General features: G+C 38.6%; 1 protein-coding gene across 1 annotated transcript in view; it reads right to left on the bottom strand.

The window, feature by feature from the left end:
* Positions 1 to 27,252, bottom strand: part of CFAP91 (cilia and flagella associated protein 91) — a 101,044-nt gene that overhangs the window by 2,286 nt on the left and 71,506 nt on the right. Inside the window, exons 14-17 of the mRNA XM_021692550.1 lie at positions 25,039 to 25,260; positions 22,346 to 22,494; positions 21,689 to 21,780; positions 11,490 to 11,655 (exon numbers count right to left, since the gene is read on the bottom strand). Coding sequence (XP_021548225.1) covers positions 11,504 to 11,655; positions 21,689 to 21,780; positions 22,346 to 22,494; positions 25,039 to 25,260 — 615 coding nt within the window. The 3' untranslated portion in view covers positions 11,490 to 11,503. The remainder of the gene's footprint in view (positions 1 to 11,489; positions 11,656 to 21,688; positions 21,781 to 22,345; positions 22,495 to 25,038; positions 25,261 to 27,252) is intronic.

The following is a 27,252-nucleotide window of genomic DNA, read 5'->3' as shown; positions in this document are numbered from 1 at the left end:
AGAGATGGTTACGCAGACAATTACAATCAAGTGTGAGATGGGCAATGGCAGAGGAAGTCAGTTCTATGATTGTGCCCAGTATCTGTGTTTGCTCCCACAATTTTTTTCCTGGTCTTTGGAATCCTTGAGGCTTTAGAAATAAAATATCATTAAAGCCTGGACTAAAGACACGTCTCCCATGGTAAGTTTCTGAATGGTAAATACTTGGGGAGGGACAGTTTCCTTGGGAAAGGTTTCTCCTATTCTAAATTTGTGAATGTACATTAGATCACTTGGGAAGCTTTAAAAAAATACCCTTGCCTGGATCTGGTGAGGCCCAAGACCCAATTTTTTAAAGTACTCAATGACTTTAGCATGCAACCGTGGTTAAGAACTATTATAGCCTTTGTTTCCAGTTTCTTCAACATTTGACACCTGGAATAAAAGAAGCCTCCTTCAATGGTTTTCGTTAAGTTTTCTGGGAAATTCTTCTTCACAATACTTATGGTTTCCTTCTACTGCTCTGGTGTCTGGTAGAGAGTGAGCCCTTATCATCAACACTTCAAGATTCTAAAGAACATGGGGCACTCATTCCTCTCTCTCTCTTACTCATCCCCAAGTGAAATGGAGAAATTCATCTGATCAGTTAGCCTCTGACACCCACTGAACCACACTCTGTGCAGCAGATGTAGTTACTTTGCTCTACCCATATCCTTTGCGTCTATCCCATAGTGATAATAAAAACAGCTAAATGGTACTTACTGAATGCTTACCATATGGCAGCTGCTGTCCTAAGCCTTTTACATGAATTAATTCATTACATCCTCATACCAACCTGATGATGTCCATTCTGTGGTTATACCATTTTAGATTTGAGGAAGCTAAAACTTAAGGAGATTAAGTAACTTGTCTGAGGACACACTGTCATTGGACTGGGATTTCGATCCAGACCACCTCGCTCCAGAGCATATTCTCTTAACCTCCATGCTACTCCACTGCTAAGGGGCTAGCCTGGCCTTTGTTCCACAAGTGGTAAGCACAGTTGGAGGCCAGTGCTAAGTGCGTATATGCCGGCAGGCATTCTCCATTCTACTGGTAACTGGGTCTGTAAGCCTCTCTGTGCAGCTTGCTGCATAAAAGTACTCCAAGTCATCTTAGTAGGTGCAACTCTACTCCCAAGGGGGTACCATGGTCCAGAATTGAGGAGGGGGATGAGGGTTCCCTTGAATCAACATATACTCAGACTTTAAACTGTCTGTCTAGGAGTTCTGCACTTAAGGCTTTGGAATCTCTAACAATTTTGTGCTTACGTTTCTCATCCCAAAGAGATCCTTAACTCACACTACACACTTCTTCCTTGGATTTTACTTTGCCTGTTCTTAAGCATGTTGGGAAGAGGCAATGCCTTTGTTAAGTGGCACAAGGATTCACTATATATGATTATGCGTCCATGAAAAAAGTTTTCTACCTTACAAATCAGTTCATTGTGATTGTATATTGCTATTGATTATACTAGTCTAGTCCCAGCCAACTACATGGCTTCAGTTGCCATGATCACAGGGCTTTAAACATGAGTTTTGTTTATCACCCAAGGTGTTTTATTTTTAAGAGCAAAGGTTATTAAAGTTCAGGTGTTTTAACTAAAGCCATTACAAGGAGAAGGTTCCTAGTAACAGAAAAAAAGTTTTCCTCTCCTGGTAAACTTCAATGAACTAATGAGAATTCTGTAATACCTTGTATTTTTCTTTTTGTCTAAATACAAATCTTAGTTTTAGAAGACTGCATAAAGATAAATACTGTTTTAGAAAATATTCTGTTTCATGATATGTTCTTTATTAAAAGCCACTTTAAAAACACTTTTTCAAAGTAGGTGTTGATTTTAACGTTAGTTCATTGCTATACAGCAGGGATGGGCCAACTACAGCTCATGGGCCAAATCTGGCTGCTGCTAGTTTTTGTAAAGTTTTATTGGAACACAGCCATGTTCCTTCTATGTGTTATCCATTGCCACTTTCACCTTATAATGGCAGAATTGAGTAATTGCAACAGAATCTGGCCAGAAAAACCTAAAATAGTTACTATCTGGCTATTTACAGAATAAGTCAGCTGTTGCCTGCTATTGTATAGCAACCCCCCACCCCGCCCCCATCTCCTATCCCATCATGCCTAATTTGCTGCTTCTCATTTTGTCTTGGGTTACTGATTTTTTATTTTACAAGTGAATAACTATTACCTCACTCAGGTTAGCATTTTTATTTTTTTTTAAAGATTTTATTTATTTATTTGACAGAGAAAGAGAGGGAGCAAGAGAGAGAGACAAGCAGAGGGAGCGGGAGAAGGAGAAGCAGACTCCCCCAAGCAAGGAGCCCAATGTGGGGCTTGATCCCAGGATGCTGGGATCAGGACCTGAGCCAAAGGCAGATGCTTAACTGACTGAGCCACCCAGGCGCCCCCAGGTTAGCATTTTTAGAGGAACAAAACAAAACGCAAGTGCCTCCTTACTTGTGCAGTACTTATCTGTGTGTCAGTGATTCTCTGGTGAAAATAAGTTACCCTGATCACAGTTTTCCTAATACAAGGTAAACCTTTTCAAGTTTATATGATCAAGTATTTTTTCAGCTCAGAAAATCTTTTATTATAACTTTATTTTTATTTGTTTTGGTTCCTATTGCTTTAGGATTGGTGATCCAGAGCTAACCTCTTTGTCATTTTCATCTCCTTATCCTTCCCAAACCATACTGGATGACAATAAATTTGTTAGCAACATCACCTCTTTTATTCTCTGCTTTGATATTTCTGTTCTTTTAACTGCATCCAAATGTGTTTCACTGGATTTTTTAATCTTTTTGTATTTTTTTTTTTCATCTTAGCCAGCTATCTTTTCTTTTCAGCCTGCGTCTGTCTGTTGGCGTCTGCTCTTCTTATTCTCTGCTGCAGTTTCCTAAGAGGCCATTTCTTTTTGCCTCCTATTAAAATCATCAAGCAGATAGCTTCTGAAGCTTTTCCTGTTTCCTAGAGAAGGATATTTTCTAAGATAGGCTTTTATTCTGTTTTCAGAGTAACATGCATATGGGGCCCATGTAGATTTGTTGTTGAGACTTTTGTTTTTTTCATATTTACCAATCTTTAAATGAGGAGGGATCATGATGTTTGTCAACACACAGGACGGACAGATTGTTCCCCAACAGCACCCTCTCTATGGGTATTGCATGAATATTCTTCTTAGATCTAAAGCTCAATGGTAAGTTGATGGGCCATTGTATGGATATACCACAGCTTGTTTTTCTATTCCAATGTCAATGGATGTTTGGGTTTCTAGTTTAGGGGCTATCATGAAAAGTACTGCTGTGAACATTCTTGTCATGCCTGTTGGTGCACACACTCATGTATTTCTACTGCATATATATCTAGGAGATGAAGTGCCAGGTCATGGGGTATGCATGCTTTCAAACTTAGCAGATAAGGTCAATGGACTATGGATATCAAGCCAAAACTACGTAAGAAATATTCAATAACATTTCTTTTTGTTTGATTCAGCAAGCCAGAATATCCTCTTAGTTAACAAAATGTTGAAATGAGACATGAGAAAATTTTCTCTTGAAGTAGAGCATCTGGGAAACACTGAAGAGAATAAACTCCTTCGTTTGATTATTATTACTGAAAATAATTTTAAATTATTGGAAGTTTATGGAGAAGAAAGATCTTTCCTCATGAATTACACATTGACAAGTCCATAAAAGCTGCACATCTTGGGAGAAGCATAGATTATTGGAATTCCATATGATGATTTGTATAGCTTCTTTTTAAAAAAGATAATCTGTAAAAAAAAACCACAAAAAAACCCACAAATGTTTATGTCATCTTTTAAGAAACAATCATTATCAGACCAATACATACAAAAAATTACTGTGATACAATTACAAAGAGCCTTGGTTCAGAAGCCAGACATCACCAGACATATCCCAGCTCTGCCACTTATGAGCCCCATGACCCGAATGTTTCTTAACTCACAGGGTCTCAGTTTCCAAATTACAGGACTTACAAGCCTTACATTAACTGAATTATAACTGAAAACTTACTTTGTGTACACTGTAAAAAAATTCAAACTACAAAAGGATATAAACATGAGGAAAGTATATCTGTTTCCCCCCAGTCCCCAGGTCTACTGACAAATACTTAACCAATTTCTTGTTGATCTTTCCAGAAATATTTAATGTTTATTGGAGGCCTCATGAATGCACATATGTTTGTATATATGCAAACATATTTCTAGCTTTTAATCAAGGAATATGACACGTATGAGAAAATAACAGAACACCAATGTGCAGCTTAGTGATTTAATGTTAAATATTCATCTGTGTAAATACCACCCAGGTCAAGAAGTCCTATAAGCTCCCACTTACTCCTTCCCAATCACAACCATCTCTATTCTCTAAAAGTTATCACTATTCTGATTTTTATGTGATTTTTTCCATATTCACTTTCTTGATTTTCTTCATATCTTTACCTCCTAAATGCCATAGTTTAGTGCTGATTTTAAACTTTATATAAATAGATTCATACTGTAGTTTTCTTTTTTGGATCTGATACTTACAACATGGATGAATCTCACAAATATATGAATCTCTTCATTCATTTTAACTGCTACATAGTAGGAATTGACAAACTTTTTCTGCAAAGGGCCTGATAGTAAGAATTTTAGACTTTGGGGGCCAATAAACAAAATTGGGGATATTATGTAGGTCCTCAACGAGAGAAAACAAACTTTCACAAAATTTTTTATAAAATTCAAAAGATAGTAATAATAACTGACTACAGGTTTGTTTTTAATATAAGTCTACTAATGAGAAAAATGGAAGTCTTATTTAGGGGATAACATTTTGCTCAATTAAGGTTCAGATCATCAAAATTGATTACATATCACCAATAGCTGATAAACATTTACAGTGAGACCCCCCAACACACACCCCCATTTCAGCTTGGAACATGTCTGTCACACAGATGCATGCTGCCAACACTGATATCAATCCATGAGCATAAGCTTTTCATTGTGCGTATTTATTGCTTGGGAGGCATTTACAGAACTCCATTAGATTCTTCTCTTGATATTTCCCTCTTAGCATGTCATTACAATGTATATTAATTGCTTCCAGTAGAAGGTTAAGTGGACATTCCTCCATCCCACAGTTAGAGACTTTGATGTAGGAAAATTTTCCTCTGCACTTGTTTCAAGGTCCAGAAAATGCTCCTGGAGGTGTAAACTCAGAAAACATATTCACTGCAACTATGTGTGGGAATTAAAATCTTGCCTCTTGTTTTAACTTGTGACAGCACAGGAAGTATATAAAGCAGCTTGCCATTACTTGTGATTTAATGTTAGCTGCCCTTGAAATGATTTTACCATAGTGTAAATTCTGCCATATAAGCTCTGTTTTGCCTTGTAATTTTAGGTTGGATTCATTAAAAAATATTATCAAGTCTACAGCAAAAGCTAATTTCCCAAAGCCATTCAGTATTCCATAATGGTGGATAAGGGTAGTTTACTTATTTAGAAAAATCTCAATCTTAATCTGACTCAAAAACTCACACTGAAAGGTTATCAGTGCTAAGCCATCAAGTATCAGTGAGGTAGGCAAGTCAGAACATACAGCTATTTCTGGAAAAAAAAAAAAATCATGGAACAATAAATTAACAATGGTTAAATCCATGAGACTGAGTGAAGATCACCATTTAAACAGCTGGTTAAATAACACATGATAGATTCAAACATGTTTTCACTAGTAAAATGTTTATCCACTAAAAATCTACTGCTGACATTCTGTGGGGAAATTTGGCCATACATTCAGGACTCCTCTTGATTGTAATCCATCATGCCAGCCCATACTGATTTTAAAAGCCTTGTTGGTTTGTTTCCCCTAGTAAATAAAGACCCTCTGCGCTTGGCAAGCCTGAGCCCCAGCTTGTACCCAAACTTGGCCAATGCCCCAAGGCAAGAAAATGGCCAGTGATCTCAGATCACTTAGGAAGGACTTTCCTCTGCTGTTACAGTTCATCTACTCCCTTTGATTTCCATAGCTCTCCGATGTCTTTAAAAATAATGATGTTTACAATGTATCCATTATTTTCTTTAAATGTTGCAGCTACCTACTACATCCTACCTAAAATCAGAAGACATGTCTGTTTTGTTTTATTAAATTCTTTTCCCCCCAACTTATGCATGTTTTTCTTCAAAATTTTATGTTTTTTCTTTCCTTTTGCTTTTTTGCATCTAATTTACTGTCCTTTTTATAATTTCTTGAAAAGGATGCTTAGTCTTATTTTCATCTTTTCAAATAAATGCTTTTAAGACTACAAATTTCTAAGCGTCACATTAACAGTGTTCCACAAGTTTGATACATACATAGCATTTTTGTCATTTTTCAGTTCAAAGTATTTTCTAGTTCTATTATCACACTTTCTTTGATGAACAGATTGTTTATATCTGTATTTCTTAATTTTCAAATATATTAGAATTATCTTATCACTGATTTCTAGTTTCCTTGCATTTTTATCAAAGAACACATTTTGCAGGATTTCAACTCTTTGAAATGGTTGACACTTGCTTTATGACCATATATAGTCAGTTTTTGTACATGTTCGTTGTGTGTATTCTTAAATAATATGCATTCAGTAGTTGTTAGGTATAATATTCTATAAATGTGCTTTAGGTCAAATTTCTTTTTTTTTTTTAAAGATTTATTTATTTGACACAGAGAGAGAGACAGCTAGAGAGGAAACACAAGCAGGGGGAGTGGAAGAGGGAGAAGCAGGCTCCTGGCTGAGCAGGGAGCCTGATGCGGGGCTCCATCCCAGGACCCTGGGATCAAGACCTGAGCCCAAGGCAGACCCTTAACGACTGAGCCACCCAGGCGCCCCAGGTCAAATTTCTTAACTATGTATTTCAAATCTTCCATTTCTTTTTTTTCCTCAGTTCCTGATAGAGATTAAAATTTCCTAGCATTGTTTTGGATTTGTTTCTCCGTGCAGTTATATTAAGTTTACTTTACAAAGGTTGAGGCCATGTTACTAGATACATTCCTATTTGTGACTCATACCTTCCCAATGAATTAAAACCTTTATCTTTATGAAGTGTCCTTCATTTTGTCTAGTAGGACTTTCTGCCTTAAAGTCTTCTTTGTCTAATATTAATATCGTTGTATCTGCTTTCCTGTGGGTGATTTTTTTTTATGGTATATTTTTTTATCCTTTAACTTGTAAGCATTCTGTATATTTAGATTTTGTATGTGCCTCTTACAAACAGCATTTATTTTTATTCAGTCTGACAAATTCTGACTTTGAGCATTTAGCTATTTACATTTAATATAAATTAATGATGAATCAGTGATAAACACCTACCATTTTATTCAGTTCTTTCTATTGGTTTTGTTTCCTTTTTCTCTCCTTTCTCTTCTGTTTATATTGAGGGGGGTTTTTTTTATTCCATTTTCTTCTATTAGTTTAGATGTCCTACGTCTTTCTACTATGTTTTAGGAGTTACCTTAGAGGTTACAAACTGTTGCCTTGAGTCATCAAAGATAATGTTAAATAACACTCTATCCCGCTCCTAGATAATGCAAATGGCTTAGAACAATTTAGCCCACACACGGATTTCGGACTCCCACACTACTTATGCTGTGTAACTGTAATGTCACTGCTGTTGCTTTTTCTTATTGTTTTTTTTAAGCAGTCAGTAAATAGCCACATATTCTTTATCTCCAAATTTCCAACTGGGATAATTTTCCTTCTATTTGAAAAACACCCTTTAGTAATTTCTTGTAGTGAAGATCTCCTAGTGACGAATTTTGTTTCACTTATCTGAAAATGTCTTTCATTGTCATTCTTGACGGATATATTTGCATGTTATAGATCCTTTGTTATTATACTATTTCAGCATTTTGAAGCTATCATTCCTTTATTTTCTGGCTTTGTTTCTGATGAGAAGTCAACTTCAGTTTAATTATTGCTCTTCTGAAGGTAATTCACATCCTTTTCCTCTGAAAACTCTAAAGATTCTTTTGTTTTCAGCAGTCATATTAAAGTGTATGTAGGTATAGATTTTTAATATTTTTTTGCCTGGGGTTAAGAAGGCTTATTAAATAGTGAGTCTTTCATTGGTTTTTAAAAATTCACATTTCATAGTATTTCCCAACATATTTCTTCTCTTAGTAGTCAGATTTCTTGAATCAATGGTCCATTTCTACTATCTTTTTGTCTCTTCCTAATGATTAAGTTATCCTATATCTATCCTTGCATCTCCTCTGTAGTTTCCACCTTTTTGTTCCTTTATTCTTTCTAGGTAAATTCTTCTGACCTATCTTCTAATTTATTAGTTTTCTCCATAGTTGTATTTCTCTTGCTCTTAAATCCATTCATTGAGTTTCTCATGTTGATTACTGCTGATTACTGAAATTTGCTGTATCATTTGTATCATTTCCAGTTCTCTTGAAAATTTCAATGTTGACTTTAATCTCTTTAAACATAAGTGTCTTAGCTCAGGCTGCTTTAACAAAATAACTGGGTAGCTTAAACAACAGAAATTCATTTTTTCACAGTTCTGGATGCTAGGAGTCCCAGATCAAGATGTCAGCATGGCCGGTTTCCGGGGCGAACTCTCTTCCTGGTTTGTAGATGGCTGCCTTCTTGCCAGGTCCTCACATGGCAGGGAAAAAGAACAAGCTCTCTGGTGTCTCTTCTTATAAGGGCACCATTCGCATCATGGGGGACCCACCCTCATGATCTCATCTAAGCCAATTATCTCCCATAGCCCTCATCTCCAAATACCATCATATTGGAAGTTAGGGCTTTAACATCTGAATTTTGGAGGGACACAAGTCTTTAGTACTCCACCCCAGCCCCCCCACCACCACCATTCATGTCCTTCTCACATGCAAAATACAATCATTCCATCCCAATAGCCCCCAAAGTCTTAACTCATTAGAGCATCAACTAAGTCTCATCTAATTATCCTCTAAATCAGGTATGGGTGAGAGTCAGGGTATGATTCATCCTGAGGCAAATTCCTCTCCAGCTGTGAACCAGATGAGTTAGGTACTTTTTTTTTTTTTAAGATTTATTTTTATTTATTTCAGAGAGAGAGAGAATCCCAAGCAGACTCCATGCTGAACAGAGCCTGACATGGGCCTTGATCTCATGACCCTGAGATCATGATGTGAGCCAAAATCAAGAGTTGGACATTTAACCAACTGAGCCATGCAGGCACCCCTCATCCCAACTAGGGGTTGGAGTCCCAACCCAAATGGAGGAGGCTTACCAGGGCCTCTAGCTTGACTCTAGTTTTTGTCCCCCTAGTTTTACAAAGCTGGTGAAAACATCACTCAGCTTTTCAGCCCCATTTTCTAGAATGTGCATATTCCCTCAGGGGGGAAAAAAAGTGACTGCAAATGCCAGCATCAACTCTCTGAATTTGTCTTCTCTTAGATATTTGCCCAGAAATTCCTCACTGTTAGCTCTCCATTGTCTTCAAGCTGATTAAAAATATTTTAAAATCAAGGTCCATGCCTACATTCCCTAAGCATTATTAAATAATCTCATATCTGTCCTTCCCTCCTTCCCACAGAGAAGGAAGAGAGAGTACATACATGGGAGCAACTAAGCATCATGTTCCAAACATTAATAAAGCAGTAAAGAGATACTTTATACTCAGAAGTAAATGCAGACATACTCAATTTAAACTATGTGAATTATTTATCTTATTAAATTTTCATGTAAGAAAAATGACTATCCAAATATTGAAGGTGATTTTTATCACAATAATAAGATAGGCAAAATGTTATGGTCCCTGGATTTATATTATATAGATGTATGGATAACGTTACATGTAAATACATGGTTTATATTTTTAGGGATTTCAGAGGTTATTTCATTATTAATTAAAAACAAAAGATTTTCTGCTGTAATTTACAGCCATAGCTTGGTATTTAAGAGTTCTTTGTCAGTTTTCTCTCTTCTTTCTTTCTTTTTTTAGAGATTTTATTTATTTGAGAGAGGGAACAAGTGAGGGGAGGAGGACAGGGAAAGGGAGAAGCAGATTCCCCACCTAGCAGGGAGCCTGACACAGGGCTTGATCCTAGGACTCTGGGATCATGACCTAAGCCAAAGGCAGATGCTTACCCAACTGAGCCACCCAGGCGCCCCCTCTGTTTTCTTTCTTAACTGACCCTTCATCTCAATATTCCTTCCATGATCCTCTTTGACTGAAACTTAAGGTCCCCATAGATTCCCTTGCAGAGGGTCTGTTGGTCACATAAGTACAGGCAAACCTCTAGTGAAGGGACATTATTGTAAAAATTACACAGTTAGTGGCAGAGCTGGCTAACACTCAAACCTTCTGAATGCCAGGCTCAAATTTCCCCATGAGCCTTGTGTCTTCCCTATCCTGATAGCATATTCTCACGCCAAAATAGTAGATGATGTGCTTGACCAGAGAAGGGTTGAGAAAGAAGGTATATGCAAAGGGTTCACTCCCTTTCTTCTGAGAATTCTCATGAGAATTTTACTTTCAATTGACTCTCTAGCTCTGTTTTCCTAGCAATTCGGTAAGGTAGTTTGTATCAACTATGTTACTAAGCAACACTACTTGACCTCCAAGTGGTAACTAGCATTTGATTGGAAGGAATTATAAACGAACTAGTAATACCTAATAGGAAACCATAGGTTTGAGTTTTCCTGAGTGTGCTGACTTTTGTAACCGAGTGAATCCATTAAGGGGACCCTGGACACTGTGTCTATGGAATCATTACAAGACATCCTGGCCCCTGAGGCACGGAAACCAGGGCAGGTCTGCACCTACCCAATGTCAATCTCTCTTCCTTGCGTCTAAGCTTTGTAACCAGGGGACTAAATAGCTATGTGTTCGTCTGTGTGGACACAGCAAGAGCTTCCATATAAAGAGAAGCACCTGCTGCTGCCCTGCTCAAAGCTGGGGTTCCTGTCTTCTATCTTGCTGAGTAAACGGATACTCAGCTCCTATCGAACCTCATCTGTGTTAGTCTTGTGAGTAGGAATGTTTGGTTGAGCCTAAGACCAACTCCTGGTGGGCCCTGCAGGAGGCATCTGGGCTAGAACTGGACAGGCTGTGCCTCATGCTGTGCTTACAACCAGCGTGATGAGACAGGGATTCCTTCTCTACTCCCTAAGAACAAGCTGCTTTTTATAACACGGACACATTTTACAGCTTTATTTGTGATCAAATACCATCATGTGCTTTAAGGACCCATAAAAAATTACCCAGAATCCTATTTTCTGGACACAGGAGTCCAATTGCTATAATGTCAACTCTATTCTCTAAGAATTTCAATAGTAGGTTCCATCACCTAGATGAAATGTGCCAGTTCGAATGGGAGTGTTTCACTTTCTTAAACACATTAGGGTTGTTGGAGTAGAGCAGAGAGCTGAATGATGCTGGGCCTCTCCTCCCCTTTGCTTCCTTTCAGATAAAAAGTGAAACTCACCTTAGCTGCGATTCTTATTTTTGAGTTTTTTCCTCAGGTGACTTGCCAGTGTCCGAGACCTCCTCATCTTGCTGTTGCGCCACAAAATTCTTGTTGACCATGTCTTCCGTGTGGCTGTGGATGATCTGATGGGCTGCAAGGATATGCTTCCACTGGGCGTTCCTCACTGTGCCAAAGCGACAAGAAATTTTACTCTGAAAGTCTAAACAAAATCATTCCCAAAGATTTTCAAGAAAGTAGTGACAGAAATGAAAATTTGGTAAACCACATATTCCCTTGCTTCAAGCTGATGAGAGTAAATAACAATAAGCTGCTCTCTGTTGTAGAAGTATGCCTTCTAGAGGCAACCAGACCTAAGGTTGATCATTGCTGCTCCCCCATCCCCACTCTCTGGTTCAGTCCGGTCAGTCTCCTCCCCACCCGGCTGGCTTCTATTGCTGTCCCCCACAGCTGCCCTCCACTGGAGTGTCTGCACAGCCCGACTCAGGGCCCAGCTCTGCCAGGAAGCCTCCTCTGACCGGGCCGGGCCACATCCACCATTGCCACACCTGAGTTCCCACAAACCCACACAGCACTGAAGCACTCAGTGTGAGTTTCGTTTTGTTTTTTAAGTAGGTTGTAATGACTTAAAGGTAGAGACCTTGTCTCCCACTTCTCTTTGAACTTTTGTTCCTAATATGGAGCATACTTGTTGACTGATGATGAGTTTCTGAGCTCATGGCTTTAAAAGGTGGTCTTTGCCCCATATTGTAAGGATATTTATTATCAAGGATTAGTACATTAAGCATCCCATCTCCCTTGGAAGGAATAATCATGATGATGATGATAACGTTAGCACTTAGCATTTGTCCTTACTTTGTGCCAGGCACTGTTTTAAGCAGTTGGCATATATCCATTTAAACCACCCCACAACCCTAAAAGAGACTATTAATAATAGCCCCACTTTCAGATAAGGAAACAGAGACACAGAGAGATTAAGTAATTTGCCCCAAATCATACAGCCCGTAAAGGACAGTAAGAAGTACTATGGGTTCTGTGCTGTTCAGGTATCAGCGAATTTACAGAGGATAAATCACAGTTTATAGAGGATAAATCAACTTCCACTTCACAGTAGTATGGTTGAAAGAATGGGGACTTTGGAGCCACACAGACCATGGTTCACATCTGTAAGTTGTATAAACTCTCTAAGCACTAATTTCCATAATTGAAAATGAGAATACAGCTCCAGCTATTTTAAGAAATTGAGATAGGTACTTTTTAAATGCTTAGTCCAGTGTCTGGAACTTAGCATGCACTTAAAATTTGGTAGTTACTGTTATTTTACATCTATATACAGGTCTCTTCAAAGTCTTCAATCATGATATATCTCAAAACAGTCTGTATATATTACCTTAATTTGGGGTAAAGAGTCTATATATAATACATATGGTTCTTTTAAGAAACAAAAGGTCCTAGTGTGCGCTCCCTGTCCAGATGGCTTTCTTCATTTGGTATAATACAAAGAGAAGAGGCTAAGGACTTGCCCAGCTTCCCCATAGACAAGTCCCACTGGATTCCTTCAGCTCAAGTGCCTCCTCCTGCTCCTTTCCCTCAGGGCCCAGAGAAGCTAGGGGAAGGGATCACAAACTAGTAACTACTAAACACTATTTCCCTGCCTCCTTCAATTCCCTCAGTTAGAATTGACCTAAAGAAGACTGACCTCACTTTGGACCTAGGAAAAATAAAAAGGAGTTGCATATTTTCTTAAAGATTCAGAAAACACAAGATCCCTTTTATAAAAAGGTGACACAGAAACATTGATTATTTTATCCAAAAATGAAATATTATTGGTATAAGCACTATCATACACCACTGATGGGAGTATGAATTAGAACAATCTTTTTGTGGGGGCTATTTGGTAGTATCTAGCAAAAGTAAAATGCACATACCCTATTTCTAGCACCGTACTGCTAGGAATTTATTGTCAGTAGCATGAGCAGGATAGGCATAGAATATATGCTTGCAGCACTGCTAGTTATAGGAAAACACACTGAAACAAACTAAATGCTTATCACTAAAAGGTTCGGGCTTAGAAATTACAGTACAATCATGTAATGGGAAAATAAGGTATTTCTTTGTTCTCTTCAAATGCATTAGAACTCCACCATTCCTTTATCCCTATTAGGTGATCCGAAATGTTATACTTTTCTTAAACCTGTCCAGAATTCCCCTGAACAACATGGAAACCTTGTAAAAAATAACCAAGCTGTTCTTTCACTTAAATTTTTTAATTTAAATTCAATTTAATTAACATATAGTGTATTATTAGTTTCAGCGGTAGAATTCAGTGATTCATTGGTTGCATATAACACCAGTGCTCATTATATCACGTGCCCTCCTTAATGCCCATCACCCAGTTACCCCAACCCCCACACCCCTCCTCTACAGCAACGCTGTTTGTTTCTTAGAGTTAAGAGTCTCTTATGGTTTGTCTCCCTCTGATTTCGTCTTACTTTATTTTTCCCTCCCTTCCCCTATGATCCTCTATTTTGTTTCTTAAATTCCACATGAATGAGATCATATGATAATTGTCTTTCTGACTGATTTATTTTGCTTAGCATAATACCCTCTAGTTCCATCCACATCGTTGCAAGTGGCAAGATTTCATTCTTTTTGATGGCTGAGTAATATTCCATTGTATATATGCACAACATCTTCTTAATCCATTCATCTATCAATGGACATCTGTGCTCTTTCCATATTTTTTTTTTATTGTAAACATTTGAGGCTTACAAAAGATAATTTTTATTTTTTTATTCTTTTTTAAAATTCCAGTACAATTAAAATACAGTGTTATATTAGTTTCAGGTGTATAATATAGTGATTCAACAATTCTATACATTTCTCAGTGTTCATCATGTTAAGTGAACTCTTAGTCCTCTTCACCTATTTCACCTATTTGCCCACCAGTATCCCCACTGGTAACCATCAGTTTGTTCTCTACACTTAAGATTCTTTTTACTTGTCTCTTTTTTTCTTTGTTGATTTGATCTGTTTTTAAACTTAACATAGGAGTGAAATAATTTAATTGTCTTTCTCTGACTCACTTATTTCACTTACCATTATACTCTCTGGATCCATCCATGTTGTTGCAAATGGCAAGGTTTCATTCTTTTTTATTTTATGGCTGAGTAATATTCCACTGTGGATATATACCACATCTTTATTCATCTACTGATGGACACTTGGGCTGCTTCCATAATTTGGCTATTGTAAATAATGCTGCAATAAACACAGGGATGCATATATCTTTTCAAATTACTGTTCATATTCTTTAGGTAAATACCCAGTAGTGGAATTACTAGATCATTTGGCAGTTCTATTTTTCATTTTTTTGAAGAACCTCCATATTGTCTTTTACAGTGGCTGTACCAGTTTGCATTCCTACCATAAGGGTATGAGGGTTTTTTTTTTTTTACACACATCCTTGCCAACACTTTTTTCTTGTGTTTTTGATTTTAGCCATTCTGACTGGTATGAGGTGATATGTCACCATGGTTTTAATTTGCACTTCCCTGATGATTAGTGATGTGATCATCTTTTCATGTGTCTATCAGCCATCTGTATGTCTTCTTTGGAGAAATGTGTTCATGTCTTCTGTCCATTTTTTAATTGGATTTTTTTTTTGGTCTTGAGTTATAAAAGTTCTTTATATATTTTCTAACCCTTTATTGGATATGTTATTTGCAAATATCTTCTCCCATTCGGTAGGTTGTCTTTTAGTTCTGTTGATTGTTTCCTTTGCTGTGCAGAAGCTTTTAATTTTGATGTAGTCCCAATAGTTCATTTTGCTTTTGTTTCCCTTGCCTCAGGAGACATATCTAGAAAAATGTTGCTATGACCAATGTCAGAGAAATTATTGCCTGTGCTCTCTTCTAGAATTTTTATGGTTTCAGGTCTCACATGTAGGTCCCTAATCCATTTTGAGTGTATTTTATGTATGGTGTAAGAAAATGGTTCAGTTTCATTCTTTTGTATGTAGCTGTCCAGTTTTCCCAACACCATTTACTAAAGAGACTTTTTCCCATTGCATATTCTTGCCTCCTTTGTGGAAAATCAGTCAGCCATTATAATTGTAGGTTTATTTCTGGGTTTTCTATTGTGTTCTATTGATCTATGTGTCTGTTTTTGTGCTGGTACCATACTGTTTTGATTGCTACAGCTTTGTAGCAAATCTTGAAATCTGGGATTGTGATACCTCCAGTTTTGTTCTTCAAGACTGCCTTGGTCATTCAGGGTCTTTTGTGGTTCCATACAAATGTTAGGATTATTTGTTCTAGTTTTGTGAAAAATACTGTTGGTATTTTGATAGGGACTGCATTAAATCTGTAGATTGCTTTGTATAGTATGGACACTTTAACAATTTTGTTCTCCCAATCCGTGAACATGGGATGTCTTTCCATTTGTGTCATCTTTAATTTCCTTCATGGATGTTTTACAGTGTTCAGAGTAGAGATCTTTCACCTCCTTTGTTAAGTTTATTCCTAGGTATTTAATTCTTTTTGGTGTAATTGTAAATGGGATTGTTTTCTTAATTTCTCTTTCTGTTACTTCATCAGTAATGTATAAAAATGCAACAGATTTCTGCATATTGAGTTTGTATCCTGCAACCCTTCTGAATTCATTTATTAGTTCTAATAGTTTTTTGGTCATGTCTTTAACAGGGTTTTTCTCTCTATATTATCATGTCATCTACAAATAGTTAAAGTTTTACTTCTCCTTACTAATTTGGATGCCTTTTATTTCTTCTTCTCTTCTGATTGCTGTGGCTAGGATTTCCAGTACTATGTTGAATAAAAGTGGTGAGAGTGGACATCCTTGTTTTAATTCCTGATCTTAGGGGGAAAGCTCTCAGTTTTTCACCACTGAGTATAATGTCACTGTGGGTTTTTCATAGATGGCCTTTAGCATGTTGAGGTAAATTCCCTCTAAACCTACTTTGTTGAGGGTCTTTATCATGAAAGGATGCTATGCTTTGTCAAATGCTTTTTCTGCATCTATTGAAATATGTTTTTTTATACTTTCTGTTGTTGTGATCTATCACATTAATTGATTTGAAAACATTGCAGTACCCTTGCATCCCAGGAAGAAATCCCACTTGACTGTGGTGAAATTTTTTTTATGTATTGTTGGATTTGGTTTGCTAATAGTTTGTTGAGGATTTTTGCATCTATGTTCATCAGAGATACTGGCCTGTAGTTCTCTTGTTTTGTAGCATCTTTATCTGGTTTTGGTATCAGGGTACAGCTGGCCTCATAAAATACATTTGAAAGCTTTCCTTCCTCTTCTATTTTTCAGAATAGTTTGAGAAGAATAGGTATTAACTCTTCTTTAAATGTTTGTGAAGCCATCTGGTCCTAAACTTTTGTTGGAAGTTTTTTGATTATAGATTCATCTCCCATGCTGGTGATCAATCTTCAAATTGTTTATTTCTTCCTGATCTAGTTTGGAGAGGTTATATATTTCTTGGAATTTATCCATTTCTTCTAGGGTGTCCAACTTGTTAGCATATACTTCTTCATAATAATCTCATAACCCTTGCTATTTCTGTGGTATTATTTCTGTTTCTGTTATTTCTCCTCTTTCTTTTCTAATTTTGTTTGAGTCTTCTCTCTGTCTCTACCCACCCCCCCCCCTTTTTTTTTGGATGAGTATGGCTAAAGGTTTATCAATTTTGTTGATCTTTTCAAAGAACCAGCTCCTGGTTTCCTTGAGTTCTTCTCTTATTTTTTAGTTTCTTTTATTTATTTCTTCTCTTTATTACTTCCTTCCTTCTGGTTTTGGGTTTTGCTTGTTATTTTTCTAGCTTCTTTAGGTGTAAAGTTAGATTGTTTGAGATTTTTCTTGCTTCTTGAGGTTGGCTTGTACTGCTATAATCTTCCTTAGAACAGATTTTGCTACATCCCAAAGATTTTGGATCATTGTGTTTTCATTTCATTTATCTCCATGTATTTTTTGATTTCTTGGTTGACCCATTCAATGTTTAGTAGCATGTTATCTAACCTCTATGTATGTGTCTTCTTTCCAGATTTTTTCCTGTAGTTGGTTTCTAGTTTCATAGCATTGTAGTTGGAGTAGATGCATAAGATGACTTCAAACTTTCAAAATTTGTTGAGAATCATTTTGTGGCCTAACGTGATCTATTCTGGAGAATGTTCGATGTGTGCTTGAAAAGAATGCCTATTTCACTGTTTTAGGATGGAAAGTTCTGAGTATCTCTTAGATCTATCTGGTCCACTGTGTCATTCAAACACTGTTTTCTTGGTTTTATTCTTTGGATGATCTATCCATTGATTACGTGGGGTGTTAATGTCCCCTACTATTATTGTTTTACTATCAATTACTCTCTTTATGTATGTTAATAGCTGCTTTATGTGTTTGAGTGCTCCCATGTTGGATGCATAAATATTTACAACTGTTGTATCTTCTTGTTGGATTATTGTTCCCTTTATGATTATGTAGTGTCTTTGTTTCTTGTTACAGTCTTTGTTTTCAAGTCTACTTTGTCTGAACTAAGTGTAGCTACCCGGGTTTGCTTTTCACTTCCCTTTGCATGATAAATGCTTTTGCATCTCTTCACTTTCAATCTGCATATGTCTTTAGGTCTGAAATGAGTCTTTTATAGGCAGCATATAGATGGGTCTTGGTTTTTTATCCATTCTATGACCCTACGTCTTTTGATTGGAACATTTAGTCCATTTACATTCAAAGTAATTATTGACAAGTAAGTAACAAATATCAGTAAGTACATGTTTTATGGTTGTTTTTGTAGTTCTTCTCTGTTTCTTTCTTCTCTTACTCTTTTCTCTCCTGGTTTGCTGGCTTTCTTTAGTGATATACCTGGATTCCCCTCTCTATTTTTTGTATATATATTACTGGTTTTTGTTTTGTGGTTACTATTAGGTTGATATGTAACATCTTATACAAATAGCAGTCTATATTAACTTGTTGGTCGCTTAAGTTTGAACCCATTCTAAAAGCACTAAATTTTTATTCCTCTCCCTGTCACATTTTAAGTATATGGTGTCATACATACTTTATATCTTTTTATTTTGTGTATCTCTTGACTGATTTTTATAGACATACTTAATTTTACAGGTTTTTTGCGTCCTACTTTTCTTACTCCTGCTTATGGCCTTTCCTTTCCATTCACAGAGTCCCCATTAACATTTCATGTAAGGCTGATTTAGTGGTCATGAATTCCTCCAACTTCTGTCCGTCTGGCAAACTCTTTCTCTACCCTCTTTCGTTCTATTCTGAATGATAGTTTTGTTGGATGGAGTATTCTTGGTTGCAGGTTTTTCTATTTCAGCACTTTGAATATATCATGCCACTCCCTTCTGGCCTGAAATGTTTCTGCTGAAAAATCAGCTAGTTCTCTTACAGGGTATTTCTTGTATGTAACTACTTTTTTTTCTTGCTGCTTTAAAAAATTTTTAGCACTACTTTTTGCCATTTTAATTACCATGTGCCTTGGTATGGACCTCCTTGGGTTTTGATTTTGATGGGGGTGCTTTGTGCCTCCTGAATCTGGATTTCTGTTTCCTTCTCTACATTTGGGAAGATTTCAGCTTTATTCCTTCAAATAAAATTTTCTCCCCCCCCTCCACCCGTCTTCTCCTTCTTGAATCCTTATAATGTAAATGTTATTACACTTGATGGTGTGGTTGAGTTTCCTTAATCTATTTTCATTTTTTTTTAACTCTTTTTTTCTCTCCTGTTCAGCTTGATTGCTTTCCATTACTCTATCCTCCAAGTCACTGATGTATTCTGCTTCCTCTCAGGTACTATTTTTTCCCCTCTAGTGTATTTTTAACTTCAGTTATTGAGTTCTTCATCTCTGATTGGTTCTTTTTTATGTTTTCTATCTCTTTGTTGAGTGTCTCACTGAGTCCTTCACTCTTTTCTCCATTCCAGTAAGTATGTTTATGACCATTACTTTAATTCTCTATCAGGCATATTGCTTATCTCTGTTTCATTTACCTTCCTTGTGATTTTTGTCCTGTCCTTTCATTTGGGACACATTCTTCTGTCTCCTCATTTTGTCCAACTCTCTGTGTCTGTTATCTATGTGCTATGAAAGTCGGCTACATCTCTGGCTCTTGAAAGTCATGGACATATGAAGAGGTGGTCCTATAGTGCCCTGCAGTAGAATGCCCCCTGTTCACCAGACCCTGGCATTCAGGGGTATCTCCTATGTGTGTTGTGTGTGCCCTATTGTTGTGGCTGAGTCATATCTACCTTCAGTTTAGTTGTCTGCAAAGTTTCTCTGCCTGTTGTGGGCAGGGTTTGGTCCCTGTGTTGTTAGGGCCAGTCTGGGGTTACCATGGGCTTGATTTTGGTCAGCACAGATGTTTGCCAGAGCTGTGGTCACAATGAACTACAGGCATTCTCCCTGCGTTGACCCCTGGGAGGCTTTCATTGGTGGGTGAGGCCTGCAGTCAGACCAGATATCTGCCCACTGCTGGGTTCACAGTTGAACTGATGTGTGTGTGTGATTATTTTTCCCTTTCCTTGGGGCAGGAGTCAGTTTGGCGTGGTGCTGGTACACTGGGGCTGCTTGCATAATGCCAGGTTTGTGACATTGCTTTACATGAACTCCTGCTAAGTGGAGTGGTTGGGAGAAGGCAGATCCAAAGGGGAACATGGGGATGGGGCACATTGTTAGCAAGCTAAGTGGAGAGTGTGTGTGTACTTTGCTGGTCCTTGTAGGTATCTGTTTATCTAGGCTGGGGTTGAGGGAGGAAAATGGCCCTGACAGCACTTTTGTTTTTGAAGAAATCTCCTAGCACATGTTCTGAGATTAGTAAACCTTCTCATACACTCATACTGCTGCTTCCATGATGTATCCCAGTGGGGCTGTTTGTTTGTTATGCTGTCTCTTTAAGGGTGGGGACTGATTCCTATTGCCCTCTGGCTCTCCTAGAGCCAAGCCGCTGACTTATAAAGTTCCAGGTGTTGAGTCTTGCTGATTGTAAGACTTGTGAGGTTAAGACCCTCTGGTTTTCAAAGCCAAATGTTAAGGGGATTCATCTGCCCAGTGCAGGTCCCCTGTGTCTGGGGTATCTGGTGTAGGGTCTGCTGCTTTCCTTTCTGCATGCTTGCGGTGTCCCTCCCATGGACAGTGTCATGGGTCAGTTTGATTCCTGACCTGTCCCTGCCCTTCCAACCGTTTTTGATGTGGTCTCTTCCCTACATTTAGGTGTTGAGAGTGTGTTCTGCCAGTTTTCAAGTTGCTTTCTGGGTTATTTACACTGATGTGGGTGTTATCTAGGTGTAACCATGGGACAAGGTAAGCTTAGGATCTTCCCACTTGGCTATCTTTCCTGGAAGTTATTTCATTTAAATATTGATCTTCTGGTTGCACCCCTCTCTCTGGTTACCTGTCTATCACCAATAGCCTGAAAGCTCCAGAAAAGTATTCTTTTTTGGGGGGGGGGTGTTTTTTTTTTGAGGGGGGAGGTTGGGCAGAGGGAGAGGGAGAATCTCAAGCAGACTCCATGCTGAGTGTGAAGCCAGACGTGGTGCTTGATCTCAAGACCCTGAGATCATGACCTGAGCCGAAATCAAGAGTCAGATGCTTAACCGACTGAGTCACCCAGGTGCCCCAAGAACATTTTTTAAGACAATTTTTTTACTTTCTCTATTGACTAAAAGCATCAGTCTTCAAAACATGCCACTTTTGACCAGTAAGTGCAGATATTTATACTTAGATACAGGCCTGGCAGAAACAGAAGTTATCTATGGCACAGGCAGAGCAGCAGAACAGATTTAAGCCCTTCAAGCAACTCAGCTTTCCAACACCCACTTTGTATGTGTCCCACCTCCAAAAGGCTAGTACAGTTTGAAAATTCTGCATATTGTCAACATTTGCTTTATGTCTTAAAAAAAAAAAAAATCACAAAATACACCTCTTTGGGGAACTTCCTCTTGAAGGTTTGGCTTTTGATACTCTGTCACACTTACTAGAACTGCACCCCATCTATACTCGAGGTGATTATATTCTGGAGTCAGACAGCATGAAGAGAACTTGACAAGCTCTGAAATAAGAAAACTCGGTGATTCTCCTTCAGAAATTTCTTCTACTTCTGCTCATTTTAAATCTCAGGGATATTGAAAATAGTTTATATCTTTCAAAGTGAAGCATTACATTGGCTTACCTTTTTCTTTGACAAAGTCCTTTTGTACCTCTGGGATCAGGAAACTATAAACTAACTCAGCAACAATCTCCTCTGACTGAAGCTGAGTTCGACTAAAAAATAAAAAAAAAAAAAAAAACAATTTCCTTTGTTGCCTTGAGCTGCTGATTTCTACTTAAGTTCTCCTTGCTTGTGTAAGGGACTCCACTGCTCAAATCTCACCACTGCCTTTTCCTTGATTAAGTTGTCTGAAATATTGTACTCCTGATGGGCTTGGTTAACTTCATGCAGATTCAGATTTGACCCTGTTCTTCAGTTAACCTGCCTGCCAGGAAGGGAATGTTAGAGATATAATTTATATAAGAAGCCAAAACCTTTGGGGTGGAGTAATATTGCACATAATTACTCACATTGCTTTCGTGCTTTGTGGTATTCTAAAAGTAATATGTTAGTGATCCAGACTGCAGAGGATAACTGAAAATTCTACTCCCAGCGCTCCTGCCTCACAAAGGTTTAGGCATGTTGACTTCTAAAGAGTTATGCAATTAAAACAATGGACACTGAAGCAGGAGATATATACTTGTTTCTCCTTGGTGATAAAATCTAAAGCTCTTGGAAAATACATATGAGTAACAGCAAATGGGCTGTCCATTCTGCCGTCTGCTCTCTTGTACTAACCGAATCTCCATTTCATAAGCAATGTCATTGATTTCCTCAGCCATCTTCTCAATTTCTGCCCTGGCTTGTTCTTCTGCTGTGCTCTCTTCAGTATTCAGTATTATGTCTTCCAGATAGGAAGTTACAGTGCTTTGGTGAACTTTAATCACCTGCAAAAAATAAAAATACCCCTGTTACTGAGAACAGGAATACTACTGTAAACAAGACCAAAAAAATGAACAAACATTGGCTGACCTATTTCTTTCATTAAGTCAATAGTCCCCTCATTAATCATTCCTTTTTTTTTTTTTTTTTTCCTGTCTGGTCAGTTTCTAGCCCACTTACCTACCCATTCTGGGCAGCCCCCATCCATCTAGCCCATTTTAGAATTATGGGTCTTAGTTAGGGTGGGCAATACAACGCTGCAGAAAGATCATGGGCTTCAGGCAATAACCCTATTTTGGATCCTGGCTTTGTTCTTTCCAGCAATGTGACTTGGTCAAACTACCCAACTGTGGCAGAAACTAAGAGGTATTTCCCCATGTCCTTTCTCTCCTTCCTCTTTGTAACAGAGCCCCTGAGTTTTAGCTGTGCCAACACATGTCTAGAATAAAGATTACATTTCCTAGTAACCATAGTTCTGGTTGAGGGAGTACAGGCAGTCATCTGTGCACTTTCTAGAAAGGATTTTTTTTTTTTTTTTTTTTTTTAGAGAGAGAGCACAACCAGGTGGGGGAGAGAGATAATCTTAAGCAGTCTCCACCCAGCGTGTAGCCCGAGGCGGGGCTCAATCTCACAACCCTGAGATATGACCTGAGCTGAAATCAAGAGTTGGACACTTAACCAACTGAGCCACTCACACGCACCTAGAAAGGATTCTTAAAGGGAGAAACCTAGCTTATTTTTTTTTTTCTCTTTTCACTTCTCATTTCATGGGGACATAATGCTGGAGCACCAGAAGTCATCTTAAACTGCCATGAGGACCATGCCTCAAGGACAGAAAAGTGGAAAGCTAGAAGGATCCTGGGTCTCTGATGAATTTTTGAACTATCATACGCTGGACTGCTGCTTTTTTAAGCTTTCTGAAATTGTGAACTAGAACACACATTTTCAAAAGTGCACAGTGAGAGATGTACTGTGCACTGAATTAGGGGAAAGCCAGTACCCACGCAGCCCCTGCTAGAATTCTAGAAGGCTGCTATGGGTTCTTACTGACCACAGATCCTTTCTACTGTCATGATTTTATGGTAAACATTCCCTTTTCTTTACAGTTTTCCTAAGTATGCAATCATAAATAGCTAGAATATGGATTATAGACTGTTACACATTGTAGATGATCTGCCACTGACCACATGTAACTCAAAAATTCTTAAGCTGTGTAGAGGGAGAGCAATCTGTTTGGTTTAAAAAAAAAACCTGAAACACACACACAACAAATACTATTCATGAATCAATCCTAATTCCATAAGAATTGGATAAATCCTGAAAATCTCAGATCAAGTAAGAAGATCTCAAATGGACGCATTTTTTTTTTTTTTAAACTGAGTATCCGCACATACAATTCAGACAGCCCTCTTCGACAGGAAATTTTTTAAGGTCCGGGTTGGTTCTCTCTCTCTTTCCCATGTGGCCCACATCTGGTCCAGGGGAGACCCCCACACAGCCTTCGCCTTGACATACTCTGGGTGTGCTAGCCACCCATACGACCTCATGTGTGCCCACCTCCAAAGCAGCCAGCTGGCCCAGCTCCCCTCCTCTCCATTCTTAGGGGGTCAGACACCCTAAATGAAAGAATACATATCAAGCTCGCAATGACTACAGGAAAAGAAACCAACCTCTGGGTGTGTTTTGGTGTGTGTGTGTGTGTTGGGGAGTAGGATGGGTAGTCATAGCACAGTTCGCTTTAAAGGAATCTTCTTCATAAATCCCCTCCAATTTTAACGCTTGAGCTCTTCTATTCTTGATGAGGGTGAGTGCTTTGAGATATTACTAGCTCCTTGAACTTCCTCTGAATTTACATCTTGCTCACTTTGCAATTTCATACCCATTATGTCTTGGTCAGAATTCCAATTTACCAACCTGGTGCTCTAGTTTATATCTTTAGCCAACACCTCTCTTCTAAATTCCATCTTGTTGATCCACCTGCTGAAATGACACCTCCACTAGAATGTCTCGAACCTAATAAAAATCAAATTCCTGATTCCACCCCTGCCCCTAAATTAATTCCATGCTCCACTTTCCCACATCAAAAAACAGTACTATCATCTCCCCAGTTGCTTAAGCCAGAAACTGGACATCTTCCTTGACTTCTTCCTGTTTCTCATTGGCCTTAACCACTTCCACAACCTCTTTCCTGATCTCCTTGTTTCCACTCTGTCCTCCTTCCAACCTATTCTCCACACAGCAAGCAGGGTAACCTGTTTAAAATGTGTCACTGGGCCCCACCTGTTTGCTTCAGGAAACTTACTATATTTTCTAATTCTACACATATTTGCATGTTAGACAGTAATTAAGCTCCAGGAGAAAAGGGACCATGTCTGGTTTCTCCCCTCCTAAGTATCCCACAGTGCCTAGCATATCGTAGGAACTCAATACATATTTGTAGAACACAATGAAAAACAAAAAACAAGTGCCATTTCATATCATGAGTTTCCTCTGGTTTGATTTGGCTCCTTACAAGTAGCTTCCAGACATCCAGCTGCACCCCCACTTGCCTCCTTAAATATCTGGTCCTCCTCCCGCAGGCGCCTTTGCTCGACTTGGCGCCGACCACTCTCTTCAGCTTCTCGCATCCTCCGCTGCCGCTCGGCCAGCATGGCAAAAGCATGGATCCTCCTCTCTTCCTGCAGTCTCACAAGCTCTTTAGACAGGAAGTCAAACATGTCCGCCAGTGCCCTTCCTTCCAGTCCAGCCAAGTGGTTTTCAACCAGTGAGACCTTAAAAATAATAGTAAATTTTCAAGGATACAAATTCTGCTAAGCATGGGGATGTATAAGGAGGGATGCTGGATTACCCAGAACTGGTGACAGTCACTTCACTTTCAGAATGCACTTAGTGTTTATTAGGAATATTATCACTAGGTTGGCGTCATCCCAAGGGCTCTTACTAAGAAAACTTATGATACAAACTTAGACATGAGAAAGTGGATTGCTCAGTCACTGACAGATTACAGCCCTCAAATTATGAGGGAGATTTAGCAAAACATTTGTTAATATCCACACAAATTGATTTTCTTCTTTCATTTTTATCCAGAAGGTACTTCTATCTTCCCAGACATGAAGGGAAATGTCAAGGTTTTTATTAAAAAATTTTTCTGGAGTTCAATAAAAAAGAGTCTTCTAGAAATTCACTCATGACACCTTTTAATTTTTTAATCCTTGGTCCTTTGACACAAGTTTGGGGAATTCTAAGATCTTGAATAGCATGAAAGTAGAAAACTGTGGTACTATATTCTTTTAAATAACTTCAAAGTCATTAAGAACTATCTTTGAAACAGAGCAGGAAAAAGCCTACAGGTCTATGTAATCATTGAGGTAAAGTCGGGGCCTGGAGTTCTCTGGCAGGAATAAGCCACAGTATCTATTTATGGATCCGTCTGTCCTGGCTTTGACACATGGAGAATAAAAGTGTTTAAGAAGATTGAATCCTCTGCAACTTCATCTTGTTCCTTTTCCTATCCTTAGGTCTAAGGGAAAGGGCCCTTCTCCCAGTCATATGCTCCCTCAGCCCTGACAGTTCTTGCTATGCTGGGTTCTTCTCTGGTTTGTATCCAAAGGGAGGAAACCCACATAGGTCTCACAGGTGGTGAGGCTACCATGTGAGACTGTCATTCAAGCGTGGACGTTAGCCCCAACACCCTCCCTCGCCTCCTCCCAGCCCACACATACTTCCTAACCACAAAGTTCAGCTTTACTTATATGATAGGAGGAGGTGGAAAGAAAGGGCCACACTAAGAGTGCCTCACATTTATAAACAGTGGTCATTCAGCCCAGAGACCACAAACGGATTCTCTCCTTGTCTCAGGATGACAAGCTCCCTCAGCTGGGGGGGCAGATGCAACCTTTAAAATCCCAAGATGGCTACCTGTTCACATGCAGCCTCCTCCCTCAGCAAGAAATTTGAGTATGCTAAGGTAGTGTAATCTAATTTGAAAATTAAGTAAAAATATTTAGGAAGGTGATTTTTCTGTGATCATATCATGCAGTGCATTACATAATTGGGAACTGTGCATTTTCTGTACTATTCCCCATAGAAAATAGGAGGAAAGGAGATAGAAGTGAGGTGCCCCCTCCCTCAGACTCCTGCATATCATTGGTGTATCTAGGTACAGTGGAAGGTAAGCAGGGCGAGTCCTTTGTTAAGTGACAGCTCTCTTTCCATTAACTCCTCCTTTAGCTCTTAGCTCGCATGATATCCTACTAACTGGGACAGATGGGGTAAAAAGCCTGGACTGGCTTAGGTGCACCTGCCAATAAAGTCTATAATCAGAAATTTCGAAGGGCCAAGAAGGGCATTTTTCTATCCTGGTGCTTCCAGGGCATTCTGCTCACATCTGAACAGAAGCACAGCCCTGTCTCTATCATTTCCAGGACCCTCAGACATCCAGATTCAGAGACTCTGGTGTCACATTCCATTCTTTCTCTGTCCCTCCGTTGGGTCTCACAGCCTGTGGCTTTCTTCTTCCCTCCCCTACACCATCAACCCCAAACTCAGAGACCATCCACAAGCCTGGTGTCACGTAAAAGGAATAACGTGCTCATTTTCAAGCTGCTTACCCTTTGTGCCCAGTCCCCCATGGCACAAGCGTTATGTGCATTACTAACTTCACTATTAGCTTTCTTATAACACTAAACTCTCTGTAAATTGATTCTTTTTCATGTTGATTTACAGGTAAGTGGGAGAGATAGTAAAAGCATGTCTACTCTGTA

This window comes from Neomonachus schauinslandi, chromosome 1, assembly GCF_002201575.2.
Source record: "Neomonachus schauinslandi chromosome 1, ASM220157v2, whole genome shotgun sequence".
Lineage (NCBI taxonomy): Eukaryota > Metazoa > Chordata > Mammalia > Carnivora > Phocidae > Neomonachus > Neomonachus schauinslandi.
This window is presented reverse-complemented; position numbering and strand designations above follow the sequence as displayed.